At 40.4% G+C, this 27,730-nt stretch overlaps 2 protein-coding genes across 5 annotated transcripts in view; both read right to left on the bottom strand.

Annotated features, from left to right (window-relative positions):
• ppp2r5eb (protein phosphatase 2, regulatory subunit B', epsilon isoform b) overlaps nt 1-18,938 on the bottom strand; it is a 54,500-nt gene extending 35,562 nt beyond the window's left edge. The window contains exons 1-2 of one of the 4 annotated variants that reach the window (XM_063497181.1): nt 18,355-18,938; nt 7,169-7,329 (exon numbers count right to left, since the gene is read on the bottom strand). In XM_063497181.1, the coding sequence (XP_063353251.1) occupies nt 7,169-7,329; nt 18,355-18,383 (190 nt within the window). In that variant the 5' untranslated portion in view covers nt 18,384-18,938. Of the gene's footprint in view, nt 1-7,168; nt 7,330-14,698; nt 14,937-18,354 lie in introns of those variants that run through there. The other 3 variants (XM_063497182.1, XM_063497184.1, XM_063497180.1) reach the window with 3 other exon arrangements.
• A 3,506-nt stretch (nt 18,939-22,444) lies between these two features.
• wdr89 (WD repeat domain 89) lies at nt 22,445-26,158 on the bottom strand. Its single transcript, XM_063498565.1, has 2 exons — nt 25,977-26,158; nt 22,445-25,248 (listed from the first exon to the last, which is right to left on the bottom strand). Exon 2 carries the CDS (start codon nt 25,227-25,229, stop codon nt 24,093-24,095), a length of 1,137 nt encoding a protein of 378 aa, XP_063354635.1. The 5' UTR covers nt 25,230-25,248; nt 25,977-26,158; the 3' UTR covers nt 22,445-24,092.
• Nucleotides 26,159-27,730: the final 1,572 nt, after the last annotated feature.

The raw sequence follows: 27,730 nt of genomic DNA, 5'->3' as shown, positions 1-27,730 counted from the left end.
TTCTCTGAATGCTGGTCTAAAACACTCCCAAATGGTTTGAGTCATGGTGTGAACTCTGTAAGCCAGTTAATAAAATACAGCATAGTTGCCCAGCGCACCTCTTCCTGGCAGTTATATACTGCAGAGAGATTAGAGGTAGAAGTGCCTGTCAGTAATTAAACACACACACACACACACACACACACACACACACACACACACACACACACACACACACACACACACAAAAGGAGCGGGGCCAACAAATGTCAGTCCTTCGTGTTCGCCACCTGGAGGCCACAAATGCATTATGATCATCTGACGCTGGCTCTGTTTGTCTTCAATGACTGATTTCATGTATTAACTCAATTTTACTGGTTGGTGCCTTAACACTGGGCTTTTGGTATTCGTCACAGAGGGCCTGCTGTTTATAGTGTAAAGTTCAAAACAGACAAGTGGAAGAGACAAACTTAATCCTTGTTCTTTCACTTGGTTTAAGTGGACATATATGGGAGTGGAGGGAGGCTCAGAGGTTGGTGCAGTCGTCTTGTGATCAGATGGATCCAAATCCTGGGAAATAAATGAGACCCTCCGGGTTCTCTCCAAACTCAACGCAGCTGTATGTTTGCATGTAGACACCAGCTCATGGTGAACCAAAGAGCACACGAGTGTCATCAGTGTGCTCTATATACCAATGCTGACAGTAAAGCTGGTCTGAAACCTCTTTGATGTGTTCTTTCAATCAGGTAATGCTGACAAATCACAAAGTGCTGAACCATTCCTTAAAGTCTATGTAAACTAACAATTTAAAGCTTTTTTTTTTTTTTTATTTCAGTGGATTCCGTCTACATTAAGACCCATTCAGTATGTACAGTGTGTAAAAACAGCCACAGTCAACAGTCAACAGTTAAGTAAAACTGTGTCAAGTCACTAAAACTGTCACAATAAGTCTTAATTATACTGTGTTGCGGACAGGGACCGCTAAAGACACAATGGCCGAGCTGTTATTCCTGTTCTACTTACACTGCCTGGGGTGCAACGTAATGAAAAGTCTCTGCAGACAAGTTCGTGCAATCATAAAAAAAAACAAAACAGGCATGCAGACGTTAAGACCCTTAAGCCTACCTTCTGATTATGAAATGTTACACATGTTATGTTACGCAGACACACGTGGATGCTCAGGGACTTGCAAATGGTTTTTAGTCTTTACCAGCTAACAGCAAACATGAGGCTCACATACTTGCCAAAACCATTTTTCACAAAATTTGGTGCAAGAGTGACATCTGAATGAAACAGGAGTCACTGACTGATGGGTCTAAATAGCAAGCTTAATTGTTGAAATTTCCTTTAAAGTCAATACTTGTGCTAACTGGCTAATGCTTGTCAAACGTATGAAGGAGGCGATCAGGGCTGGGAACAGAATGGCAACATTAAAATGTGTTCCCGGCACAGAACAGCTTGATCACATCGCAGGGTTGAGCCCATTGATACATTAAATTAATACTGTCGTTGTGCTGAGATTCATAATAAATTAAAATCTGCAAAGCCCTAGTTTCACATCATGCCTGCACATATAACTGACACTTGCAGCACAGACGTGTCAGGGCGCGCACACGGGTTCACACCCGGACTTCTGTGTGTGCTTTGAAGTTAATGTGTGAGCTTGGAGCCAGTATATGGATCCATCATAATCATCATCAAAGAGCGAAAACAGGAGGACATGGATACTTCTGACTGTGGGATTGACTTTCAAAATCAGTGTGATGTGACTGTATCTGTGCTGACCTTTTTCCACTGGGTGCTATCGAGGGACAATGAAGAGGGCAATAGAGACAGATAAGGCACAAAAAATATAAATATATAAACTGGATGGATTTGTACAAGTAAAGGCCACACAGCGAGCGCATTGCTAAACTGCCCAAAAAAGAAAAAAAACAAAAGAAAGAAAGAAATTTGTCCAGTGAAATTACAAAGCCTGTGTAATCGGCTGCATTAAGAATCAGTATAAAAACAATCTTTTTACACAGACACGTGTTTAATGCAGAGGTTTCTGTCTACTATTGCAGGGTCTTTACCTTACAATATAAAGCACCTTGAGGCAACTGTTGTTGTGATTTGTATTATATAAATAAAACATAAAACTGAATTGAATTGGTGCAAACTTCAGGAGGTCCATGTTACTGAAACATTTTTTTTTCTTTTTAATGTACCCTGGGTCTGTGCTCAAAGAGATTCTGAAGAGAATCCAGTATAGAGGCAGGAGAAAATGAATAACAGCAAAAATTCAAATCCATAATAGGTAAAGAGACCGTCCGGGGCTAAAAGTGGAGCTCCAGTGGAGCTGCTGAGGCAGTGGTCAGGAGCAGCAGACTGTGATTGTACTGAGGAGGTGGGAAATGTGTGGATGTGTGTGAATGCAAAGTGAACGTGTGAAACTGAACCATGGAAGTGTTGAAAAAGACGGACGGTGTGCCGGCTCAGTCACTGAACCACAAATAAATACAGTAAGACTGTAAAATAAACCACCGTTAGCTGTTTACATACACTTCATTGGTCACTATTAGGCTATGTCTACACTAGCCCAGATAAATTTGAAAACGGCGTATACATCTGAAAATGCTCCGTGTCCACACTATCGTTTTCATAGAGCTGTTCATCCACACTGAAACGGGTGAAAACGCTTACGTTCCAGTACTGTGCATGCGTGAAATGCAATACAATTTGACCTGCCTCATTTCTGTCTGCTGTTTATTTACTTTCCGGCTCTTTGAAACGTTGCTGCAAAATGTCGAGGAAAAGCACAGAGGTTTTTTAAATGGACTAACAATGAGGTGGAGTTGTTGGTGCGAGTAACACAAAAGTACAAAGTTGCAAAAGCGAGTGTGAAGAAGTATTTGAAGGAAAGCTATCTGGAGCATGTACACACTGATATTAAATCTTTAATAGGGCTGTCAAAATTGAGAGCAAACAAAACAACTGCTGTGTAATGCCCTCCGCTATCTTAGTTTAATTGGTCACATGACTGCATCACATGACTAAAATATGTCATCGTTTTCGAAAAGGCTCCAGGTTCGCTGTCCACACTGCGCCGTGAAAATGGCGTTTTCAAATGTATCTGCTTTGGAGAGCGTTTTAGAAACCCTCCATTTTCCTTGACTGAAAACGCCGTCTCAGTGTGGACGGAAGGCCAAAGCGGAGACAAAATGATGCATTTTCAAACCAAAACGTATTAGTGTGGACATGGCCTTAGGTACACCTCATAACACATATCTAATCGGCCAATCACACGGCAGCAACTCAAATCTTTCAGGTATGTTAGACATGGTAAAGATGGCCTTGTTTAAGCTTAAACTGAGCATCAGAATGAGGAGGGGGAAAAAAACAAGGTTATTTAAGAGTTAAGAGATTTGTATCGTGGATTTGGTGCCGACAAGTAAGCAACTGTGTGACATTATCGTGTCAGTATAGCCAAAAACCTGAGAAGTGTTTTAAACAGACGGTGAAAACGCATAATAATTATTACTGTGGCAACTACGCTGTCAGTATCAGAGCTAAACATGCACGTCAGTGTTACAACATTTTGATCAATCTAAAGTAAGTACTGGATGTGACTCTCTTTGAGGAGATACAAAATATTAAAAGACTGATCAAGTCAATAAGGAGATCATTGGTTGGGACAGGTTTAATTGTAAAAGCATTTGATATTTAATTGTCAATGTAAATCCCAAAGAATTTATGACTGTTTAAAGAACAAAGTGCATCTGGGTTGTCACTTTTTAAAAACTGACTCACAGGTTACTGGGTATGGTTTAAATTACTAATAGTATCAACCACGTACTCGAGGACCTGAGGTCACACTGAATGGTGCTGCTGTTTAATTATCAACCTGCTCTATCAGATGATTCCAGCATTTTTTGCAGTGGTGGTTTACTGGGAGGACAACAGGACAGAATTTCCTGAAAGCAACCTTTTGAAGAAGAAAGCAGAGCCTTTTGCAAAAACAGTACAGGAAATATACAGTGTATGCTGTACACTTGCTGCTTTTTAACGGCTTCACTACACAAAAACACTTGAGAAGGGGGATTCCTCTCTGATACCATAACTGTGGTTCCACACACTATGGTTCTAATTGTATTTATCACTGAAGCTGCTTCTACACATCAACAGTTTCCTCTAACCACCAGGTCCCTAGTTCAAAGTCTGTGTGACTTCCGATGTATTCCAGAGAGGGTAACTCCCACCGTGAATTCATGGTGACTGAGTGGACGTCATGTGTCTTCAGCATGTTTTATTTAATAATAATAACATTAATAATAAATTTTATTTATAAAGCACACTAAAAAACCAAGGGTATACCAAGGTGAAGTTTAGTCTGCGGCCTCACCTGAAGCACTCTTACCTGCTCTGTTTCTTGTTTTTTATTTCATAATATTATCATTGTCCAGGTGGATTTGCTGTTCTGCTTTTCCAAAAAAGGAAATGAAGCATGGCTTTCTATTAAACTTAGTTCTGCATTTCTTTGAAACATTTAGAACTACCCTGATGTTTTTGCTTCTCTCTTTAGCAGACAGACTATACCTCTTTACTAAAAATATCTGCAGCTCATGGAAACCAGAGTAATCAACACAGGTGTGGAGATCAAGCATGTTGCTGTGTGCTGACAGCGTCTACATATACACATACAGACAGCACAGGTGTCACTGAATATAAGCTTCTATGAGATAAGAGAACAGAACCATTTGACAGTTAGCACAGAGATTATGATTAACTCAGTGCACCAAGTGTAGTAACTTGTTAGTTTTATGTGTAATAGACGATGACCTTAACATAGTTTTAAGACAAGAGAGCCTACTGTTATCTTCAGCTGCCTTCATCAGTCACTTCTGCCTCTTCCTGCATCCTGAGATGGAACTATGAAGTGACTTTCCATCAGTCTCAGAGAGGAGGAGGATCTGTCTGGTTTCTGTCTGACAGCATTCCTGCTGTCACTACCAAACCACACCACCACACTGTTGTATTTACTCAGGTGAAACGTCAGGGTAACACATTGTGTATTACTACACCCAGCTACATAGCACAGATGCCTTATTCACTTAGCATGTCACAATGCAGGTTAAAGTTATATGAGATGTGACGTTTGAACACATTCCATTACTTATTAATACACTGAGACTCTTTATCAAACAATTTAGAGAAAATGTCCTTATAATGCAGCATGATCAAAAACATACATATGGGTGTAGATCCGTTTAAATCGATCTTTGCCAGTTCCTCCTAACCTGAGCCTCTGGACTTTCTCAGGGGTTCTATGATAACTTGAAGAGGCCTTATAGGACAGAAGAGGTAAGAAAAAAAAGCACTGAAAATGTATCCATGTTTCCAACTTTAAACTTGAAAAAACCTCTTGCTTAAACAAAATGTGATGATTTCTGTTTTAAGGAGCCAATCTCTGTTCAAGGCAGTTCAAATGTTAAGTCCATTTCATCATGGCAGCCAAACAGCTACATATAACAAGAACAAGCTTAGGGTATATTATTATTAAACCATTTGAGGAATCAGAAGATTCCTCATATTTTAACCTATGATCTTCTTATTCCTCACATACATCTTGCATTTAATGAGAACATCTCTAGACTGATTTTTTTAGCCAGTATTAGACATTTGCTGATATATTGGTATCGCAAACTTATAATGAATGAAAACTCAAAGTAAAGAAGAGACAGGGGAAACACTCTTCAACCATGTTATGACTGTTGATGTCACACAGCGTGCCAAACAGAGGCCACTTCCCTCTTGGTAAGACACATGCTTTAAAACCCACAAACTCAACAACCAGCTGACCTGAGCAGAATCAGGCAGAGCAACTGAGTAATCCATGACTACTTGTGACAATAAAACAAGATTATTTTTAAGGTGGATTGTCTTAATACCACAGTAAATTTAAGAATGAATCTTGTATAACTTGTATAGGTCGTCCTCTAGGACCAACCTGCTCTCTGCAATCATCGAAATGATCTGCCTGTCTAGACATGTCACTAATAAAACACTCGCATACAGAGAATAGTTGGCATAGAAAAGCAGCTGCATTCAAACAGAACTAATCCAACCAGACTATACAGAGCAATGCTACAAAATTTGCCATCAATGGGCAGAGACAAAACACAAGTTGAAGGTGAGTGTCTTGATTTAAAAAAAATTTGTGTGTGGGGGGTGCCACACACAAAGCCCTGAAAACCCTGAAGAGAAGTTTAACACTACCACGAATGAATCTTCACTAATTTAAGACATTTTACTTACCTAAATATCAAACTTCACATAACTATCATCTGCTCTGCTCAGCTTGATTTTAACTAATCAGAACAAATCTTTATTCTGAGTAATTACTGCTGTAGCCGCTTAAGCATAATGGGGGAAATTTGCCATTTGCTGGCTTTGTTTTCACTTGGGGTGGGCAGATTGATACAAATGATCAATGCTATGAATACCATCATTGTTATTGGTATTAGATGAATACCTTTGTGATGTGATCGATAGCCTACTTTCATTTAATATCTCTGCTGTATGTTCAGAACATTAGTATCATTTCATCAAAGAGTAGACATGCACATTTTATCCCCCATTTCTTTGCAAAAAAATACTGCAAACTGTGTGCGTTTATGGAGGCTATTTGCTAATGTGGCATTGTCATCAAATTATTTAACACATAAAAAATGTGAAAAAGAGGAAGTCCCTGAAACAGCCTCTGACTAGTGTAACAGATATAGAGGCAAAGCATATCCAGTTAGCTTATATAGCGGTGAAAATAATATTCCAGTCATGACTTATCAACTGTTGGATCTTCAGCATTAGTTTATGTTGATTTCGAGTGCTCATCACAGCTGTTATTTCAGCTGATTGATTAATGCTAGACTAGCCTATATCCAGACATTTATGTTACATTAATTTAGAAAAAATATACTTGTGAAATATGAAAATGTCTGAATATAATAACACTTTTGTGTACATTACACGCAATGAAACTGAGTCAGTGAACCAGGGTTCAAATTCAGTACAATTAGATTAACAGAAACAAAGCTAGAGGGGCCTTTTAGATGTTACTTGTATTTGATTTGGTAATCATCCCTTGTGCCTCTCACCCCACAAACCACAGATTTCTCTCACATACACGCAAACATGTGTTTCTACTTACCCTTGAGCAGGGGCAAGGGCGTGAGCTCTATAGGTTTGCCCTGAGAGCGGAACTGGGACGAACTCTGCGACCGCTTCTGCTTGGCCTTCCTGACAGACTTCCGTGAAAATCCGTCCACTTTGTCCACAGAGGGAGCTGTGGTGGCTGCCGAGGACATAGCCCTGGTGAGAGAGACACAGGAGGAAGGGGGGGGGATGAAGTCACATTAGACGTGTTCAGAAAGCTCCAAATTTAGAAAGCAAAAGTGATTAACCACAACAAAAAAATTGTCACTTTTTCATAGGACAGTTACATTTCATAACACTTTATTTGTGATCATTTTTAATGTCAGTCATCATGCTGCTGGTGCCGTCACCGCTCACTCCCTCCTCTCACTTCTCAGCCAATTGCACGAGCTTGTGTTGATAGCCATGTGCTTCAACAGTGTGTTGACATCACTCGAAATTATTTTAAAATTTACTGGTTTGTTAATGAAATGTAGTGATTTGTCCAGAAATCATTTCTCTCAAGCTCTGAATTATTCCAAGAATTTCAGCATGGAAAGCAAAAAAAGAAAATCTTTAAAATCATATAAAAGATCAAATAACCCCATCTTAAAACAATTATTTTTAAAAGTAACAAACACACACACACACACACACACATATAAAAACAACTTATATTAGTGTAATGCCAGTATTGGCTTTAAATTAACCATTCTCATTCCAGTTTGAATTTAAGGCACAGGAAGCACATTTACAAGTTTTTGTGTGTGAGCATGTGCGTGCACTAAAGTCATGCAGGTTCGTTTTTTTTTTGATAGTAAGCACATGCAAATGGAAAAAAAAAAGAAAAAAAAACAACATCCCCAGTTACAGTTTTAGCTCTCTACGAGTTCATTTTCCTGCAGCCAAAGCAGACAGCCTCATTTTCCCAGCATGGGAGACACTTTAGGCTTCAGTTCAAGCATGGTTACAGTACACAAACAAGCCGCACTCCTACCTGCCAGAAGACCATCAAAGTATCTCAAACACACACACACACACAACTTTAAAAAAAAAAACACACAAAACCCACACACACACATACACAGCGGCACCGACAACAATGGAGCTGGTTCTGCAGCTGCGAGCTATCGACACAGTCGGAGGAAGCTGAGGAAATGTCAACTGCTGTGTGTGCTGGCTGCTGATTGCATGTTAAAATAACAATTAAAAAAAGAATCTAACAAACTAACTTCTCAAGCAATAAAAACAAGCCGCAGCAGAAGTCACACTTGAGACTACTTTTCTGCACCACACCCAGGAGCACATGTTTGGAAGAGCACACTCAGGATTTGTTTTTGGCTGTCAGAGGTACAGATCTGTAGGGTGGCCACAAATGTGGGTGTGGTGACGTTATTTTTTTTCTTTCTTTTTTTTTTTAAACCTCTTATGGGGCTAAAATTTTTTCTTAAAGTTTCACATCTGCAAACTAACCCTGTTTTTGTGGTCCTCTGGTTACATTAGCATCTATGATGCACACTGTTTAAAGATCTGCTGTCATCCTTTGATATAAGCACGATACCCTAACTCTGCAAACAAGTAAATATTCATACATACACGCTAAGCTAACATGCTAAGATTTTCATTAGTGTCAGTTAGGCTTGTGTACTAGCCAATTCAGTTGTTCAGGTAGTTCGCTAACAACCTATAAAAATACGAACAAAACCAATGAAACATCCATTTTAAAAAAACAAATGCGCACATGGAAAGCCTGGAATGTCTGAAGAAAAACCAATAGAGTTTCAAAAATGTGCTGCTCTGGCAGAGGCTGAGAAGAAAACTGTAAAACTGACAATGATTCGAATGTTTGGTTTAGATCAAATTCAGCCTAAAGACATGATCCATTTTTTAAGGTCTTGCAACATGATGCTTTCTGGTGCAAAATAACCAAAAAGCTCAAATAAACCCTCCTTCTTCCAGGTCATCCAGGGGGACGCTGGCAGACTCTGCTTCAGATACCAATGAACTGAAGGAATAGAGACACCAAAACACAACAGCCCGGTTGCATAGAAAAGTTTCTCAACTTCTGTGAACTGAACTGTGTTCTGATCTTAATCTTAACCTAAATTAAAGGAAACGCAGTGATTAGAAGTCTGAGTTGTCACAGTGTCTCTCCCCATAAAGTGTGAATCCTGACAACATGTGAACCATCACAACCAATCACAACAAGTTTCAAATAACCTTAGAAGGAGCATGAAGTCATGAACTCATCTTTTGGGCCCTGACCAATTACAGGTATTATAGCATGACTTAAAAAGGACCACTCAAGACATCCAGGAAAAACATTTTTTTGGAAGAAAAATGATTCAACGTTGTTGTGCCAGTGTAATAAGTAATCACAGGATAGAGGTTGTTGCTGTTAAAGCTTGTTCTTTGAGTTATGAAACTCAGGAATTCAGCCCGTAGTCAAAGATAGAAATTAATTTAATCAAAGATGTGAAAAGTACAACTATTTAGTCAGATGTGAGTGTGTTTGGCTTTAACTGACCATATTTCATTAGTACTCCCACTTTCTTCTTGCAACAGTACTGTACATGGGAAAAATACAAAGCTCAATATCAACCACAAGCCACAACAAAACTGGCCTCTGCTAGTTAGAATGAGGCTAATATTTTTAGTTTATTCAGGACATTAGGAAGCTAACTGGACTCTGATTTCAGGAAAGGACAAAGAGCCTGATCACTAACTGACCTGGATGGCATGGGGGGCCTGAGAGGACATAAATTAGAGTGCTAACAAAAATCCTTATATAATAAGACATGAATGAGATGCTGCAGGCTGCGGTCTGTGCTGGTAGCAAATGTTCTGTCAAAGTCAAAAGGCTGTCATACAACATGCCCACCAAGCCTTGTATACAACAGAGCGAGGAGAGGTACTACAGGCTTGGACTTCAGTACAAACACGTACATACGCACATCATTCATATGGATAGTCGAAGGCTTTCAAAAGCTCCCTGAGGATACACCGCTTACTGTCCATCATAGTAAAGAATCTACAGCAGTTATAATGACTGTAGAGAAGCAACATGTACATCTGTGGTTCTCTGTGATGAAACTGTCAGCACTGATGCAATATAACTACAAGAGGAAGAAGATAAAAATCAAGAGTGCCAACTGTGAATATAAGAAGATATGCTAAAACAGCCTCAAAACCACAGTCCTCTCATCTTTCTGCTAAGCATTAGATTGAAGTTGTCAGTGTTTAGGACAGTTTGTACACATTTACAGCATACTATCATTACAGACTGACTATATGTGTTTGTTTACATTACAATGAGCCAGTCAGCAGGAGAAAAGGCAGAGTCCTCCTAAGGACATGGGCTTCCAAATTCAAAAATCAGTCAATCTAGGATGACAAAAGTTCTGGAGATTTTCAAATGGCAAAGCCTCAAGTTTAACCATGAAAAAAGTTTTAACGAGCTATAAAAGAACTTGCTATTGAGCAATCAGTTCTTTCCCCTTTTCCAGTTGTAATGCAAAACTACTTTGTTCTTTTTTTTTTTTTTTAAATATAGTTTTGCAATTGAAAATCGCAACAGACTGTAAGGTCTTACTTTAAACATATGGCAAATAGATCCAAAGACAGCTGTCAGTGATAATCATCACAATCTTCCAGGTAAACTTTCAAATATCTATTATCATTGTTTATCATTTGAATGCAGATGGAGACCCTGGTTCAAGCCAGACATTTTGCACAACTACAACAAATTAGCACTAGCACATAGGTTTAATATAGACAGAACTACCCTGAGCTAACTTAGTGCAGCGCGCAACATTCTAAAAGGAAAACAAAAGCCTCAACAGCTCACTTACAGAGACAAACAAGCCTTTTCTATGACAAACTACAGCACATAATAGATCCCAAGGGACGGCTAAACATCTGTCCACTGTGCTGCATGCATCAGACATGAAGCCAGACTTTGATGGTCTGGCCAAAGGTAGTCGTGTCATATTCATTATTTCTGAGTGAGTGTATAAGTAGATTTCTCAACCAGAAAAAAAAAATACAATCTACCAGATAAGATACAAGAAACCATTGGAGTAGATATTCATTTACAACAGTACTGATGCAACACTTGCTCTAGTTGACACACAACTTCACACAGCACCACTCCAGCTAATCAGGCACAAAGCCCCTCCCCTCACCTTGAGGTACGCATATGAACAATATCGCTAACAAACCTCCACAATCATTCTCATAAAGACTGACAAAGAAGTACAACAGGATCAACTATGTAGTTGTTTGAGTCCATAATCAAGTACAGTTTAATCAAAGCTCATCAACTTTAAGCAACAGATAAGCAACAGAAATATGATGCACCAGAAGTCACCAGAAACACAAGTAATAAACAAGGCTGTACATGAATATATTTTCTGCAGACCATTGCTCAAATCTTTATTTTAAAAATTTTATTTATATATATATATATATATATATATATATATATATATATATATATATATATATATATATATATATATATATATATATATTATATTAGGGGTGCAACGATACTCTTATCGATATTGAACCGTTCGATACACTGCTTTCGGTTTGGTACGCATATGTATCGAACAATACAAAATTTTTTATTTATTTTATCAACTTTTCTTCTGACGATGCTGTCTGTGTTGAGAGCTCAGTGGATCTGCGTTCGACTTATCCGCCTAGGCTGCACTGTCGAGCGCAGATTCACTGAGCGCAGCGCAAGCTAGCGAGACAGAAGTTAAGCCCATTGCAACATGGCAAACTGAACCTCCCCCACCCTCATTCAGGTCTGGCGTTTGGAACTATTTTGGTCTTCATGTGAAGTATGACCCTGAAGGTAAGCGTGTCATGGACAAAAGTAAAACAGTATGTCGGATGTGCCACGCAATGCTCAATTACATTGGTGGGAACTAGTGCGTTAGCGCAGTTAGCTCGTTAACGTGTTGACGCTGTCCAGCCCCACGCACGGGGTGATCCGCGGTAGCTCGTTAACGGAGATTTGCCGTGTTGTGGCGTTAACGTCATTTCAACGAGATTAACGCTGACAGCACTAGTGGGAACACAACGAATATGACTGCACATTTACGCCGACATCATCCTAGTGCGAAGACAAGTGGAAGCAGACAAAAACAACAAGCACGCATGCTACAGACTTTACCCGAGTCATTTAGACAGCCGTTAGCACATGATTCTCCTTATGGGGACCTGATATGTTTAATATGCTGCTGAGAATATAGCCCAGAAGAAGCGTATAGTATAGCTTTTATTTTGGAAAGAGCCATTTCTCTGTAATAAACTCTCTTTTTCCAAAGATGAGGGATTTCTCCATCAGATAGATTAATTTTTTTATTACTTTGTCGTTTCAGCAACATTAAATTTAAAAACTGTACTTTTGAGTTAAAATATATATTTATAATTTTAATAAATGACAAATTAAAAAGGCATGAACATTTTTTTGCATCGAAAAAATATCGAACCGTGACACCAAAGTATCGAACCGAACCGTGAATTTTGTGTATCGTTGCACCCCTAATATATATATAACGATTTTGTGTATCGTTGCACCCCTAATATATATATATATATATATAACGATTTTGTGTATCGTTGCACCCCTAATATATATATATATATATAACGATTTTGTGTATCGTTGCACCCCTAATATATATATATATATATATATATATTAGGGGTGCAACGATACACAAAATTCACGGTTCGGTTCGATCTACCGCGGATCGCCCCGTGCGTGGGGCTGGACAGCGTCAACACGTTAACGAGCAAATTGCGCTAAGCACTAGTTCCTACCCATGTAATTGAGCATTGCGTGGCACATCCGACATACTGTTTTACTTTTGTCCATGATGCGCTTACCTTCAGGGTCATACTTCACATGAAGACCAAAACAGTTCCAAAGGCCAGATCTGAATGAGGGTGGGGGAGGTTCAATTTGCCATGTTGCAACGAGCTAAGCTTCTGTCTTGCTAGCTTGCGCTGCGCTCAGTGGATCTGCGCTCGACAGTGCAGCCTAGGCGGAGTAGTCGAACGCAGATCCACTGAGCTCTCAACACAGACAGCATCGTCAGAAGAAAAGTTGATAAAATAAATTAAAAATTTTGTATTGTTCGATACACATGCGTACCGAACCGAAAGCACTGTATCGAACGGTTCAATATCGATACGAGTATCGTTGCACCCCTAATATATATATATATATATATATATATATATATAGATATATATATATATAGATATATATAGATATTTGTGTAAGTTAAACACACGATATGCCCACTGGTTCATGGTGGAACTGGTCCACCATGAACTAGTATTCTGTAGTCAAGAGAGAGAGAGAGAGAGAGAATCTTTTTCTTCTTGGTATCAAAAATGGTAGCAAGCAGGCAGTAAAATTCTAGTATTGTAACAATTCAATGTACAACACACAATTTTGGCGTACACTACCACAGCTCCCTACAGACACAGATTCACAAATGACAACACCAATTATATGACAAGAGAGTCATCTGTCAGTACTACTCACGGTCTTCACTTTCATTGTCACCCAGCAGTTAATGATCCAGCTGTGTGAATGCCTTCTGTTTGGCATCAGCACCGTCACCGGTCTTGGAAAATACCTCCAGCTAAACACTGATCTCTCCTGTGGTTGGTTAGCATCAGTCAGTCTAGCAGCTAACAAACTTAAAATTCTGCTTAAAAAAAAAACAAAACACTATGGTCAAGAACAACACACGATAGAGACTTGGTTTGTTTGTTTTTTCTCTGTTGAAAGATTTCCTGCCATAGTTTTGCCTTTCAAAACTATTCAAATGTGAGCCTAAAAAGTATGTCGGCTTTATCACAAGGCTGACATACCCTACAGTATAAACATAACAAAAACCCTTGCAAATTGACACCTTGCAACTTGTTCTCTGTGCTTTTGCTGTGGGTACAGAGCCTTACAGATACCGGACAAAGCAAGGCTGAGGCGTCTAAAAATCACCTGCACTCAGCGATAATCCCCGGCTAATGTCTGAAAGTGGACTAGCTCTGACGTACGTACTCTTTGACACCTCTTGGATAATCAAGTTTTACTCTTATAAATGGTTAAATCAGCACTTCCAGCTGTCTTTTATAATATATAATATTACATTTTAATATTCTTGCTCTGTTTTGGGGGGTTTTTGGCGTGGGCAAGGGGGGTCCATATCAGCTCCAAGATTCCACCATAATATTATGGAGAGACTTTCCAGCTCTTTGTGTTCATGATTTCAGGCAATACAAGTTTTAATCTCTGCTATGATGACAAAGAGCATCATTCAGCTCCAAAAAATAAAATAAAATAAAAAAGAAACAAGGAAAAGACTTAATTTCAATTTCTACCTCCTACATCACAAATGGTAAAAGTAAACAGTACAAATTGGTGCTTTTCCACTGCAGCACCACTGAAAGTGATCAAATTGTGATTAGTCACCTTCGGAACAATCTAAAAACTGAACAGCCACATTACTTTTCTTACCTGTGGATAGGACCACTGGAATCCCTGTGTACAACCATCAGTGCCTCACGTTCAATCGTTCTCTCTGACTAAGCAGCTAATGGCGACAACACTCCACAACACACGAGGGAGAGCAAGACTATGCCGCCTGGTCAGGCGTATGGCACCCAAGCACCAAAGCCATTCTCCTCCCATGCCTCTTACATAAGAGAACAGATGACATCCAAACAGGCTTGGTGAGGGTGGGATTAAAGAACAAGGAGGAAGGAGAGAGGAGGGGTGCATAGCAAGCAACAGGGAGACCAACTGAAAGGGAGGACGAGGAGGGAGGGAGGGAAGGAGGAAGAGGAGGGAGGGAGCTGCTGTATGACAGGAAGTCAACAAACAGGCAATGGCAAGGCCGAAAGAAAGGAGCTGGAGTAAGGGAACAAAAATGCACACGCAAATATGTACAAGAATGCAGTGCTGTGGATGAGAGGAATACCAGCTTGAAACATACTATGCAGTCCTATAAAAAACTAAGTATACCCTTACTGCTTTCTAAGGAATTAAGACTAGCTACATGCTGCTGATCAAATGCATTTGGTTGTTGATCATTAGCAAGTGTGAGCACCTCAATAAAAGCAGAAGTTTGAGCAGTTTGCTGGTCTTGAGGATTTGGGTGTGTGCTAGCAATGGGGTAGATGTCTCTTGAGTTTTTTGCAAAAATCACAAGAGCTACATTTTAGACTCTACAGGCCTCAATTAGCATGTTAAATGTTAAAGTTCATGAAGGTACAATTTAAAAAAAAAAAAAGATACTCAACAAATATGGCTTGTTTCAAAGTGTTGCCCGGAGAAAACCTCTTCTCTCTAAGAAAAATGTGACAGCATGGCTCAGGTTTGTAGAGTTGCATCAAAACAAACCACAAAACTTCTTAAATAACGTCCTTTGGACAGATGAGATCAGAGTGGAGATGTTTAGCCATAAAGCACAGCACGATGGTTGGAGAAAACCAAACACAGCATATCAGCTGTGTGCCTTATTCTAACTGTCAAGCACGGTGATAGAGGGGTGATGATTTGAGCTTGTCTTGCAGCCACAGGATCTGAACTGGTCCACCATGAACTAGTATTCTGTAGTCAAACATGAGGCCATCTGTGTGACAGCTAAAGCTTACCCAAACTGGGTCATGCAACAGGGTAATGGTCCAAAGCACACCAGGAAAATCTAAAACACTATAGCTGAATAAGAACAGAATCAAGGTATTGCAGACCATACCCTGATCACAGAGAGGTATGCATTAACAAATGTTCACAAACCTCAATGAACTGAAGCAACGTTCTAAAGAAGAGTGGACAAAAATTCCTACAAAGGGATGTGAGAGACTTATAAAGGCATACAGAAAACTATTTATTCAACATACTGCTGCTAAATGGTTGCACAAGCTATTGACCGTGCTGTGTACTTAGTTTTTCACAGGGTTGCAGTGTCCAGTATTTAAAAATTTTTCATAATACGACAAGAGTCATATTTTGGTACAGCCCAATTGTTTTTCTTTTTATTTCATGGAAATAAAAATAATAATAACAATAAAAACATTTTCTTGATATAGGCCTGCAAAATCATTATCTACATTGTTAGAAGTACATTCAGCTTATTAAATGTCACAGAAGTAGTAGAAAATAAAAAATAAATAAAGTCATAAATAAATAAAGCCTTATGCAACAACAACAGCTGTCTTGGTTTGGCTGGCCAACACTCAATAACATGACTCTGATAATAACTTGCTTCAGAAAAAAAGATCCTCAAAGACACTTTTTGGTTGTTAATTAAATTATTTTTTCAGCTCATCCATACCAAAAGAAATCTATAAATGCACAGACTGTTTTATTTAACTTGCTTTTATTGTTATTTATTCTACTTTTTTGCTAAGGAAAACATAAGTGTTCATTATAATAAGTAAAAAAAATTTTTTAAGTGTTTTTCAATATTTACTGCCAGCAGTAAATGTCATCTTACCAGTCAACAAAACTGAAACTATATGGTGCAGTTCGACATATAAGCAGTCGATATCAAACAGTCCTTTGTGTAAGTTAAACACACGATATGCCCTTAAATCCAATAATTCATCCTGCTTTGCAGCTTTTATTGCCTCCCAAAAACCAGTCATGCAAGTATCATGCATGTCACAGCAACATAAAGAAGACAGGTTACTTTACATATCCATCCAATAAAAATTGCTAACAAATTGAACTAACAATACCAGTATGAATCCCTGGCTTACTGTACTGAATCCTCATACTTCCGAAAGTCTCCTGTTGCTACTATCAGCTGAATGCTGCAACCTGACAACCCGTCTAATTGGTGTGATTCATTCATGGGTGAATTGCGCTGTTCACACATCTAAGTACAAATGAACTCAGCAACTTTCAAACACACACACACACACACACACACACACAAAACCACACAGAGCTGATAAGGAGGAGGCAGTTAATGTACCAGCCTTGTCATAAACACAGAAGACTTTGGATGTTAAGTTATCTGAGTTAAGGTTGGACCTGTTAACAACATGGTTAAACTCTAGAACCCTAAAGGTGAGCCAGATGTGACACAGAACAGGAGTAAACCTTCCTAAAACACAGACAGTGCAAATATGCGTATATGAAAGGCCACAACTGGCCTCCCGTAAATGGCTGGGGATGTAGAGACTAGGCAAAATAAAAGCAAAAGTAGTATGATAATACTTTAAAGTTAGCCCGATGCATTCCACTCATCACCATGCTCCCACCTCTCATCTACAATGTCACTACATTGTTATTAGTGGTGATGATCTCTCTCTCCCTCCTAACAGTTCTACACACATTACTCAACATGTAGAAACAATGGTGGTCTGTGCAAGAAAATATAAGATGACAAGTTTAGAGGTACGAGCCTGTCAGAAACAGCCTCTTAGTGCACAGCCAGTCAAAGTTCATGTAGGATTATCGCCACACCGTTTGACAGTTGGCTTCACTTGACAGGAAAGCTAAACTTGTCTCAGGCTGGGTTCATGGGGCTTTTTCAACTCACGAGGATTAAACAGCAGCATTTACTTTGAGCGAACCAGCCCGTGGGCCGCTGCATACAGCAAATAACTCAATAAACCCCAGTTCCTGTACAGTGCAATGTGATGTCACATATTTGCTGCTGTTATCAGCTAGAGCAGCAAAGTAGGCCATCAACTCTAAGGTTAAAAATGAAGCCGTTCGGGAGAGCTGGCGTTAGCATGGGCAAATCGGGCCTGGCAGCGACAGCAGCAGCAGGAGGAGGAGGAGGCAGCGCAGCATTCAAAACTTGACAGCGCGATAGCCTCACTAGCGTTAACTAGCTAGCAGTGTTAGCATCCCGACTAACCGTTACAAAGCCGCATTGAACCAAGATAGTCGTCTCCAAAGAACACATAAAGCTCTAAGATATTATAGCCATGAAGATAAAGCGGCTTTCATTTCAAAGCTTTGAAGCTTTACTTTAGAAAATTATATTTTTGGTAGCTAGCTAACGTTAGTGCAACGGTTATCGCGGGTTAGCTCAAGTTGAACATGTAGCCTTAGCTTAAGACCCGCCACCAGCCAAAGGAAACACAAGAAGCTGATTAAAAGAATGAAACCTGCGATTATATCAAAGCTAATGTGTGCTAATAAGATAGAGTTACCTGGGCGGGCTCGGGCGATCACCCATCATCCCAGATGTAAATACGGGGCAGTGCTAATGCTGCTACCGTTAGCTAGCGCTCACAGACTGACAGAGTGACCAGGCTGGGAGACACACACCGTCCCGAGTCCCGACCCGAGCCCGACAAGCTGCAGCCGACCAAGTGGCTGGTAGCCCTCCAATCGTAGTACTTTACCTTGATCCTCTGCGGTTCGCAACGGAGACGGCGGCGAGGAGTTATCCTATGTTTGGAAAGCTATCGGGCTATTAGTTAGGCTACCTCCAGTTCGGTAAGAACAGCCTTTCCCCAGCAGCGGCGGAGCAGCAGGAAAATCTTTGGCCTGAAACAGCCAAACCCACGAGTAGCCTTCCTTCCAACTGAATAATCCTCAAACTCCCATTAATTACAAAATACACCTATACAAACGATTACGTTAACGCATTTACATTCCTGTTATTGATTCACTCGCTCGTCTTCCCCAAAAACCCTGGATTTTGGTGTTTTCTTTGCTCGTCTATGATCCGGGGCTGTTTCCTTTCACCCTATTGTCAACACTGCTGGGTTGAGACCATGGCACACATAACAGAGACACAGCGTAGCGTGCTGGACGAGCATCTGAACCACGTACAAAGCTGATTGGCTGCAGGGAGCGATATCCGCAATTGTGATTGGACAGCCAGAACTGTCAATCACAGCACGGAGAAACGAGGCTCCGAATCCGTCGGTTAGGTAGAGGAGAAGGGACAAGGAAAAAGATCGAGGCAGAGAGCGAAGTACAGTGTGTATGTGTGGAGGCTTCACCAGCCAGCGTGCCGGAATGAGGCTAAACCTGTCCGAGGCCCGGCCCTGCACCTCGCTTCTATGTATCCGCATTTTAACGCTCGTTCTGCCCAATCGTTTATTGCACATTTATAAGTGTTTTTGAAGACCTCCTCACAGCCGAAGCGGTGCTGTGTGAAAGACGAGCGCATTTCAGCCCTAGAACCGAAATTAGACAGGAACACAACAGCGAGAGTTACATAACTGATATATAGGTCTGTGAATGCGCTATATAGCTAATGCTAGGGCATGCATGGGTGTTCCCTTTACTCGCTCACGTATTGGTTTTCTCTCGCTTGCTAGTTTTTTAAAATAACACATTTACAAATAGTTTCTGCTCCAACTTTACAGCAAATTATACAAATAATTTTTTATTAAAACACCAATATAATTCATATTAGTCACTATACTGGAAACGTGTCAACTGAAGTGTTACATAGGCCTAGCTATAGCTTATGTATTTGAATTACTGGTGCATTAACGTGTAAATAGCAATAATTATTAGTATTAACGCACTGTGTCCAGGGGTAGTTTTATCTAACGTGCTGATTACTGGCTTGGACAATTATGAGGCAGTAGGCCGTGTATAAAGGTTTCGCACATTTCATACAAAATAAAAAAAAAACTTCATACCCCATAGTGTTTTTCTATAGCTGTTTTCTGTGTCTGTGGTTGCTTTGCTTCTTTAAGTGGTAATTTTAGTGTCATTTTTTCTCATTTTATGTAGTCACAGCATCTCTGAGAGATTCCTGCGACTTATTCGTGATTTTTTTTCATCTGCTTCCTCATCATCCTTCTAGCTGCGTCTCTTTGAGTTTGCTGTTTTGTTATCATTTCCCTCTCTTCTAGTCCTTTGGCATTTTTTTAGTCACCCTGGTGTTTCATAGTTTTCAAGGAGTATCTTTGGTGAGTGTAATGTTGGTTGTGATTTTTTTATTTTATTTTATTTTTTTGCTTCATTCAGAACTCCACAAGATTTGGTATGTCTTAGGCATTCTCAGCAGAATCTCTTGTGAAGTGTTTTCTCACCGTTGTCACTAAGGACAGAAATAGCAAAACTGCATCATATTGACCAGCGAAACCACACTTTGGTTTTGCCACTGTAACAATGAAGCCTGCTAGAGGCCTTGTTCATACTTACTGAAGTAAAATTACATTCACACAACTTAGAGGAACCATTTCTCTACAGCTGTATTTCCCATATCAACACGTTTTAGTAGTAAAACCTCATTTGTAGCTAAGTTAGCATCACAACTACACTGCTAAATTAGGAATCTTGGACTTTATCAACAATTTTAAAAGAATGACTTTAGAAATAGTTCTGTATTATGTTTTTTAAGCAGTCAGGGGTCATATAAATTCAGTTATCATATGAGTGAACAAATAAGCATGTGAGTGACCAAAAAATGAGCGGTTAGGCATACAGTGACTTATCAAGAATATAAACAGATATTTAAAAGAAAAGATGACATTTCTCCATCACCCCATTCTCAGTAATGGTCTCATTGTGGTCACTCTATAAAAACTGTGTGGCTCCATCACTGTCTTTCAGTAATATCTGCAGTTTAAGTTTACTCTTTTCTGTGCAATTATATATATACAGATGTGAAGAAGTCAGTTTTCATGGGACTTTGCAGTCGTTTGAAAAACCTGTGACTGAGTAGCTCGTAGAACCAATGTTAACAGAAATAGCTCTTTATGGCTTTAATGACTTTATCAGTCTTTCACATCATTGTAGAGGAATTTTAACCCAGTCGTCTTCAAAATGTTGCTTCAGTTCATTGGGCATTCGTTTATACTGAGCCTATTTAAGGTCCAGCATTTCAGTCAGCTTGATGCTTTCCTTTTTCAGATATTCTGCTGTAGATCTGCTGCTGTGTTTGGAATTATTGTCCTGTTGGACCATACCCTTGCAGCCAAGCTGTTGGACAGATGACCTAACATTTGACTTAAGAAAACTTTGTGTACAGAGGAAGTTGTGGTCGACTTGGTGACTGCAAGGTGGATGGGTCCTGCAGCTGCAAAACTAGCCCAGATCATCACCCTGTGCTTTATTATTAGCATTTGTGCTGATATGCTGGTACAAGGCTGTGTACATTTTGGCCAAACATCTCCCCTCTCCTCTCGTCTGTCCAAAGGATGTTGCTCCAGAAGTCTTGTGGTTTGTTCAGATGCAACTTCACAAACTTTAGCTACGCTGCCATGTTCTGTTTTGAGAGAAGAGGCTTTCTCCTAGCAACCCTTGCAAACAAGACATACTTGTTCAGTATTTGCTAATTGTGCTGTCATGAACTTTAACGTTTAACTTGTCTGGGCCTGCAGACTCTGAGCTGTGGCTCTTGGGGGTTTTTGTCATTTCTCTTCACGTTGCACAGTCTGACCCTGGGGTGAATTTGCTGTGACGTCCACTTCTGGGAAGATTGTGGGATTATGTTAATGCACACCCAAAACCGCCAAAACCTCTGCTCTTACAGGGCTGCTCACGCTTTCTGATGATCAGTTAATCGAGTGCATCTGATCAGCAGCATGTGGCTGCTACTTACCCTCTTAAATCCTGTGGAAGCAGTGAGGGTGTACTTAGCTTCCACAGAGTCCTGTGAAAACTTCACATTAAGGTACCAAACATTTATAGTAAAACGCAGGATGTGAAGTCCTCTCTGAAACTGAGTACATTAGGTACACCAGGTGATAAGGTACACCAAATTTGGATAGCTTTTTCTTTCCTTTTACATGTAAATATCATTTAGCTTCCAGAGTGAGACTCAAAAAAGACTTGTCTTTGTTTTGTCTGTCTGTATTTACTAATAGAATGTAATGACTCAGCCGATGTTTTCACACTGCAAAAAATTCATAGAGTAATGAATGGTTAAAAGAATGCAAAGATGAAGCCTGAGTCACCGCAATCGCTAATGTGAATGAGATTCACCGCATGACTCCACTGGCTAGAATTAAACACACACACAGACACTTGCACTGCCAGTCTAGTTATTCCACTTGCTGCCATTTGAGAAGGATAGCTGCAGTCTCAGCGTGATCACACTGTGCCGGGCAGCTCGGGTGACTTTCAGGAAGTAATCCAGTAATAACAGCTGGCCAGCTGAAGGAATCATTGCAACTAGAAGATATAAAGTGTAAAAATGGATATAGGAGGAAGCTGTCAGTATGTCATACTATACAGTGTAACAAATTTAATGCATAGTATGTTTCATTGTACTTAGTGGAAACCAGTCATCAGGGAACTTTACAATACCAGTGTAATTAAACCTCACTTATAACAAACAGTTTGCTGTTTTTAAGATGTCCTTGTCCTGGAGATGAATCCTTGTGTTTGGAGCCGTATTCCTGCACATGCTGGCTCTTATTTACTATTGACTGCGCCACATCTGTGCCACTTTTTTACCAGTATTCTGTCATGGAAACCCTTAAATATGTGCCATAATGGTGTTGGAAGATAATCTGGGCAACTTTACTACGGTTTACTTTTCTTGTAGTTATTCTGCTCATTTCTGACCTTATTGGGGGGTAGGCCTAAATAGCTCTCATTGTGGGTTTGATCAACCAGAGACTCAATCATGTCAATGCTCAGTGTCAGTAGACTGCCAGTGATATGCTGTTTATTAGTAGTAGTAAATGTGAGAATATGCCAAGCAGGGTTGCGGATTATTACTTCTTTTTTAAATTCATTGATTGTTCATTTGATCCATGTAAAAAAAATACCCACATCAACATTTTAAAGCTCAGAAATCATAAAAAGTCCTGTATTGCCCAACCAATGATTGCGATACAGAAAAATTAATCGAAAAAGCTGAAAATCTGATGCATTATTTTTTACAGAAACTGGACACTTCCTGCTCATTTCCAGCTCCAGACTTTTATACTCGACTTTGCTTGAGTAACTTTGCAAGATTCCAGTGTTAGAATAATGCTTATTTCTCTCATCTGTCTCAAACAAGCTGTTTTAGCTCCTCTTCTTTTAAGTCAAACAAAAATTTTAAACAGCAGGTGGGAGGGTCCTCTGTCCTCAAGAGTACCATATCAGGAGCTGACACTGGAGCTAGTTTTAAATTCTAGTCATTTTTGGTTGATTAACTATTCTATTAATTGACAAATCATTTCTAGTCTAAAACACGAGTGACACCTGTCAAATAGCTACAAAAGAGCAAGGGTGGCAATGAATGTGAATCCCAGCAGCATACGATTATGATACCAACAAACAGTGACATCTCCTCGTCCGCTTTGTGTCGCTTTCTGGAAAACATCAGATGCAAGCAAGCACATAGGGCACAGGACAGATGAATGTGAGAATACAGACATGAAAAGCTGCTTTTATGATTCAATGAACATAAATCACTAAACCAATCAGTGGAAAATGTCCAGCCCAAGGAGAACTAAGGCTGTCCAGACACACAAAGCTCTGAGAATGGTGGCTGGTGATGTGCTGGAACAGCAATTGTAGCCTAAAAACTGAGATGTGCTTCTAGAGAAATGCTACAGTCCTGCGTGCTACAAATATAATAACTATAAAGACTGATTGTTGTGGTGAAGTCACACAGCATGCCAAAGTTTTTATTGAACACACACAGCTCTCTTCATATTAAAATACTTGCCCTGTTTGTTAGCTGGGGCCAACAGATCTTTATCAAAGACTAAAATACAATTTGCCTTTCAAAGTCACCTGGTCACAATTTTTCTGCAAGCTGGTTTCTTTGTAAACACTGGAAAGGTCCACATTCAGGCTGCTATGACACACAAGAATAAGTTTTGCTTGTAAACAGAAAACTGCACAGTAAAAACAACAGCTGAGGCAAAGATGAACACCATTTCATCTGCTTACTGACATCGTCCTCAGCAGCTGAGCTGCTTTAAATTGTAGGACACAGGGCTGCTTCAGTCAGGTCATCGTTCACTTTGTTCCTCTGCTACGCCGTCTTCTTTTCTCTGTGGTAGCCGTGTTTTTTATGAGGTCTAGATTTGAGTCTTAGAGCTGACTCGCTCTTCATAGACTCCCTTTTCCCTGGTGTGAGCTCCTCTCCACCCGGTTTCCACAGCAAAAGCTGCGCATCCTCCCCCCCGGTGAACAACGCCTCCCCTGCTGCATCCCACAGGAAGCAGCGCACCGTGGAGGCGTGGCCACCCTCTAGGCTCCTGAGCAGATGAAGACCCCTGGCGTCACACTCCATCAGGTGGAGGTCTCCGTTGTTCTTCCCGCCGACCACCAGCAGCTTTTGGGTGTCCTCTAGCCACCGCCCCCCCACCAGGTAGTCCACGCCTCGCCCGTCAGCCAGTGGAGTCAGGCTGCGAGCGTCGGAGGTGCTGAAGATGGTGAGAGGCTCATCTGTATCCAGCTGGCCCAAATCCCAAAGGTGCAGCCCCTCATCGTGGCTGAGGCACAGCAGCTGGGTGTAGTTGGCCCCGGACCAACACACTGAGCTCGCTGATGAGTCGCTGTTGCAGGTGGCGAGCAGCGCATCCTCCTCCGCCCCCCGACTGAGGTCGAAAACATTAACGAGGCCATCTGTGGAGCCCGAAGCCAGGCGGTCCTTATCCCGGGGATGAAAGCGCACCTGTGTGATGTCATCGCTGTGCGACTCAGAGTATACCCCAAGAAGCCCACCTGCCGGTTTCCTGGAATCCCAGAAAACGAGGAAGCTGTCCTCGCTGTCCACTTGCTCAGTGCCGGCACACAGGAGCATGTCACTGCAGCTCAGGTCGAAGCTGCAGTAACAGTGCGCTGGATCGCTTTTAAACTTCTGGGCTGCCTCCGTCCCGGGGTGGCGGATGTCCCACACGCGGACCGTCCCGTCAGCAGAACCGGAGTACAGGAGGTCAGAGGAGGTGTGGCCAAATGTGACCCCGCAGAGCCGCCCGCTGTGGCCTTGATACTCTCCCACTTGCTTCAAAGTGTCCTTGTTGTGCAGGTGGATGGTGAAGTTGGAGCAGGACACCGCCAGAAGGCCACTCGGCTGCAAGGCAACATCCAGCAGGTAGGTGGGTTCTTCCGGACAGGACCGCCTAGCGATGGACAGAACTTTGAGCTTCTCCTCCAAACCCTCCATGGAAGCTCCTGATGAGTTCCTAATGAGTTGGAATAATTAAAAAAGACACAGAACTCTGATCAGCAAATCCAGCAACTTTGTCTTTCACTTCCTGTCAGTGGTTAAAACCCTGTAAGTCCTGGGATCCACCTGTGCCTGCAGCTCATCGGTTTTATAATCTAATACAGAGCTGCTTTTCTACAACTGTGTAATAACCAGCAGCTCCACAGTGGTCTGAATGTGCCCATGTTTATTCATGTGGAAGGAGACTTGTGGGAACAGTTTCTCCCACTCACAGATAATTGTGAATATTCTTCTAAATTATGCAGCAATAACAGTGCTCCTACACCACAGTGTTATCAGTCTGTGTGTAGCTTCACTGGGGAAAATACAAAGTTGTTGTTTTTTTTAATATATCCTAAACTTTTTCTTTCTGAAACACCAAAGCAAAACTGCTTACAATTCAGTCTCCTATAACAAGACTCAATAGCAAATGTATATTATCTACAGCTTTCTTCATTTGCTACATACATACGCATATGAGAACACAGCTGATGATGTTTAATAAATTGCCTAATCCAACTTTGTAATTCGGCCCCAAATTAAAACACTTCCAAAACCCCTCCATTATTCATGTTTTAGCTCTAAACACGAGTTTTAGGGATTTTTTTTAGAGTTTGGCGCTGGGGTCTGTAGCTCCACATTCATCGCTCATCGCTGTGTAGTGAATGTTATCGTGTCGCGTGCTGTTAAAGCCGACCTTCCTACCTGCTACAAATGAAGGGAAACTCCCGGTGTGTTACACACTAGTGTTTGGACACGTCCGCCGCCATTCTGGACACAACACAACAGCCCACTGCCACGTTATTACAATAAAAGACTTTGGCGTTAAAGCTCTTAAAAACACGTAACTGAGTTCATTTCACCGAAAACTACGCATGGAGGAAGTGCTTTGTGTCACAGTGTGTACAGACCGGGTGGAAACGTTCTTCATGACACAGTTCCGTTCGTGCGTTTCGTACTTATTACTTTTTTCATATTCTGTTTTGATCTTTATTTTTTAAATATTTAATATGAATTTATTTCCCTCACAGTGCACTTTATTATAACGTTGCTTGTGAATAGTTTATATTTAATTTTTTTAATAAAATGAAAAATGTGGGAAATGTAGATCACTATTACACTGTGCTTACGTAAGAAAAGACATAAAAACTGTATATATTTACATTTCTTGATTTTTAATTTATCTCAGCTAAAAATTGTGCAAAAATGTCTGTTCTCTCTTTCTCTCTCTCTTTAGAATTTAAAGGGTTTAATGTATCTCTGCAGTGAGTCAGCCAGTCTCAAGGCTTGGATTTAATCAAAGAGAAGAACTGAGACGTTATACTCAACAAGTAAATTACGAGGTCCTTAAGCTGAGACTTGATTCATCATGCACCGGGGTTTCGTCTAATTTACTTTGCAGAGGAAAGATTAATCAGCTTATTCAAGAAACACAGCTGCCGCGCATCAGAAATATAAATTAAATATGTAAAACAACCTATGAAGCGTTGCAGCAATCTCTTATTATATTTTTCTTCAATTTAAAATCTTAAATCTGTTTTTTTTTTCGCCTTTGGCAATTTCAGATGGCTTTTTGTTATAGACATACTTAAAAAAGGGAACAGAATAAGAAACTCAAAAATATCATCAAAACAAAGGGGCAAAGCTGATCTGGTTCTACTAGAAGGATTGCCTTAGGATGAAATAAATTCAGGTGTGATACCTGTGTCGTCCAGCAGGTGGCAGCAGGAGCAGCTCTCAGAGGTCTCAAACTGTTCGAGGCTTTCCAGCTGACCCAAATCTGACATTGGAGCCACACAGAAACAAATTAAAGACAATCTCAGTCCTTCAGGAGTACTGGAGTAAGAGGAGGAGAGTGGAGGAGACTTTTTCCTTTTTATTATCCGTCATTTCAGACAACGCTCACACAGCTGATATGACTCACTCTTATTCTGAAGTCTTTCATGTTTCTCAAAGCTCTTTATATAATTCCACCTTCCTCATATTTGCATCTGCTTCAAACAAATCTACTTGCTTTGTCTCTCAATTTGCATCTTTTTGTGGTCATTTAATGTGTGTTCATACTCACTGTGCATCACTTTGTATGCTGGTTTTTGACACAGTGCCCCTGTGCGGCACATTTTAGTCCTTTTGTGGGTCTTTAAACTGCAAACAAATATGACAATGAGTACAATTGTTTATTTTGCATTTCTTGTCATGTGTGTTTTGTGTTTCTCAATGGTCCATTTGAGTCTTTTTGCACCAATACTTCACTTTGGTATCATCTATCATCTTTACAGTCCTTCATCTTTTTTGATGACTCTTTGTGGTAATTTTGTGTCTCTGTTCTCACTTTTGGTGTTTCTATGGCTCTTTTGTGCCTCTTTGAGCATTTTTTTGTGTGTGTGTCTGCAACTTCAATTTGTTTGTATTGTGAACCTCAGTGTCTCCTGTTAACCTGGAGACAAATTAAGGATTGT

The sequence above is a fragment of the Pelmatolapia mariae genome, linkage group LG16_19, assembly GCF_036321145.2.
Source record: "Pelmatolapia mariae isolate MD_Pm_ZW linkage group LG16_19, Pm_UMD_F_2, whole genome shotgun sequence".
Taxonomy (NCBI): domain Eukaryota; kingdom Metazoa; phylum Chordata; class Actinopteri; order Cichliformes; family Cichlidae; genus Pelmatolapia; species Pelmatolapia mariae.
This window is presented reverse-complemented; position numbering and strand designations above follow the sequence as displayed.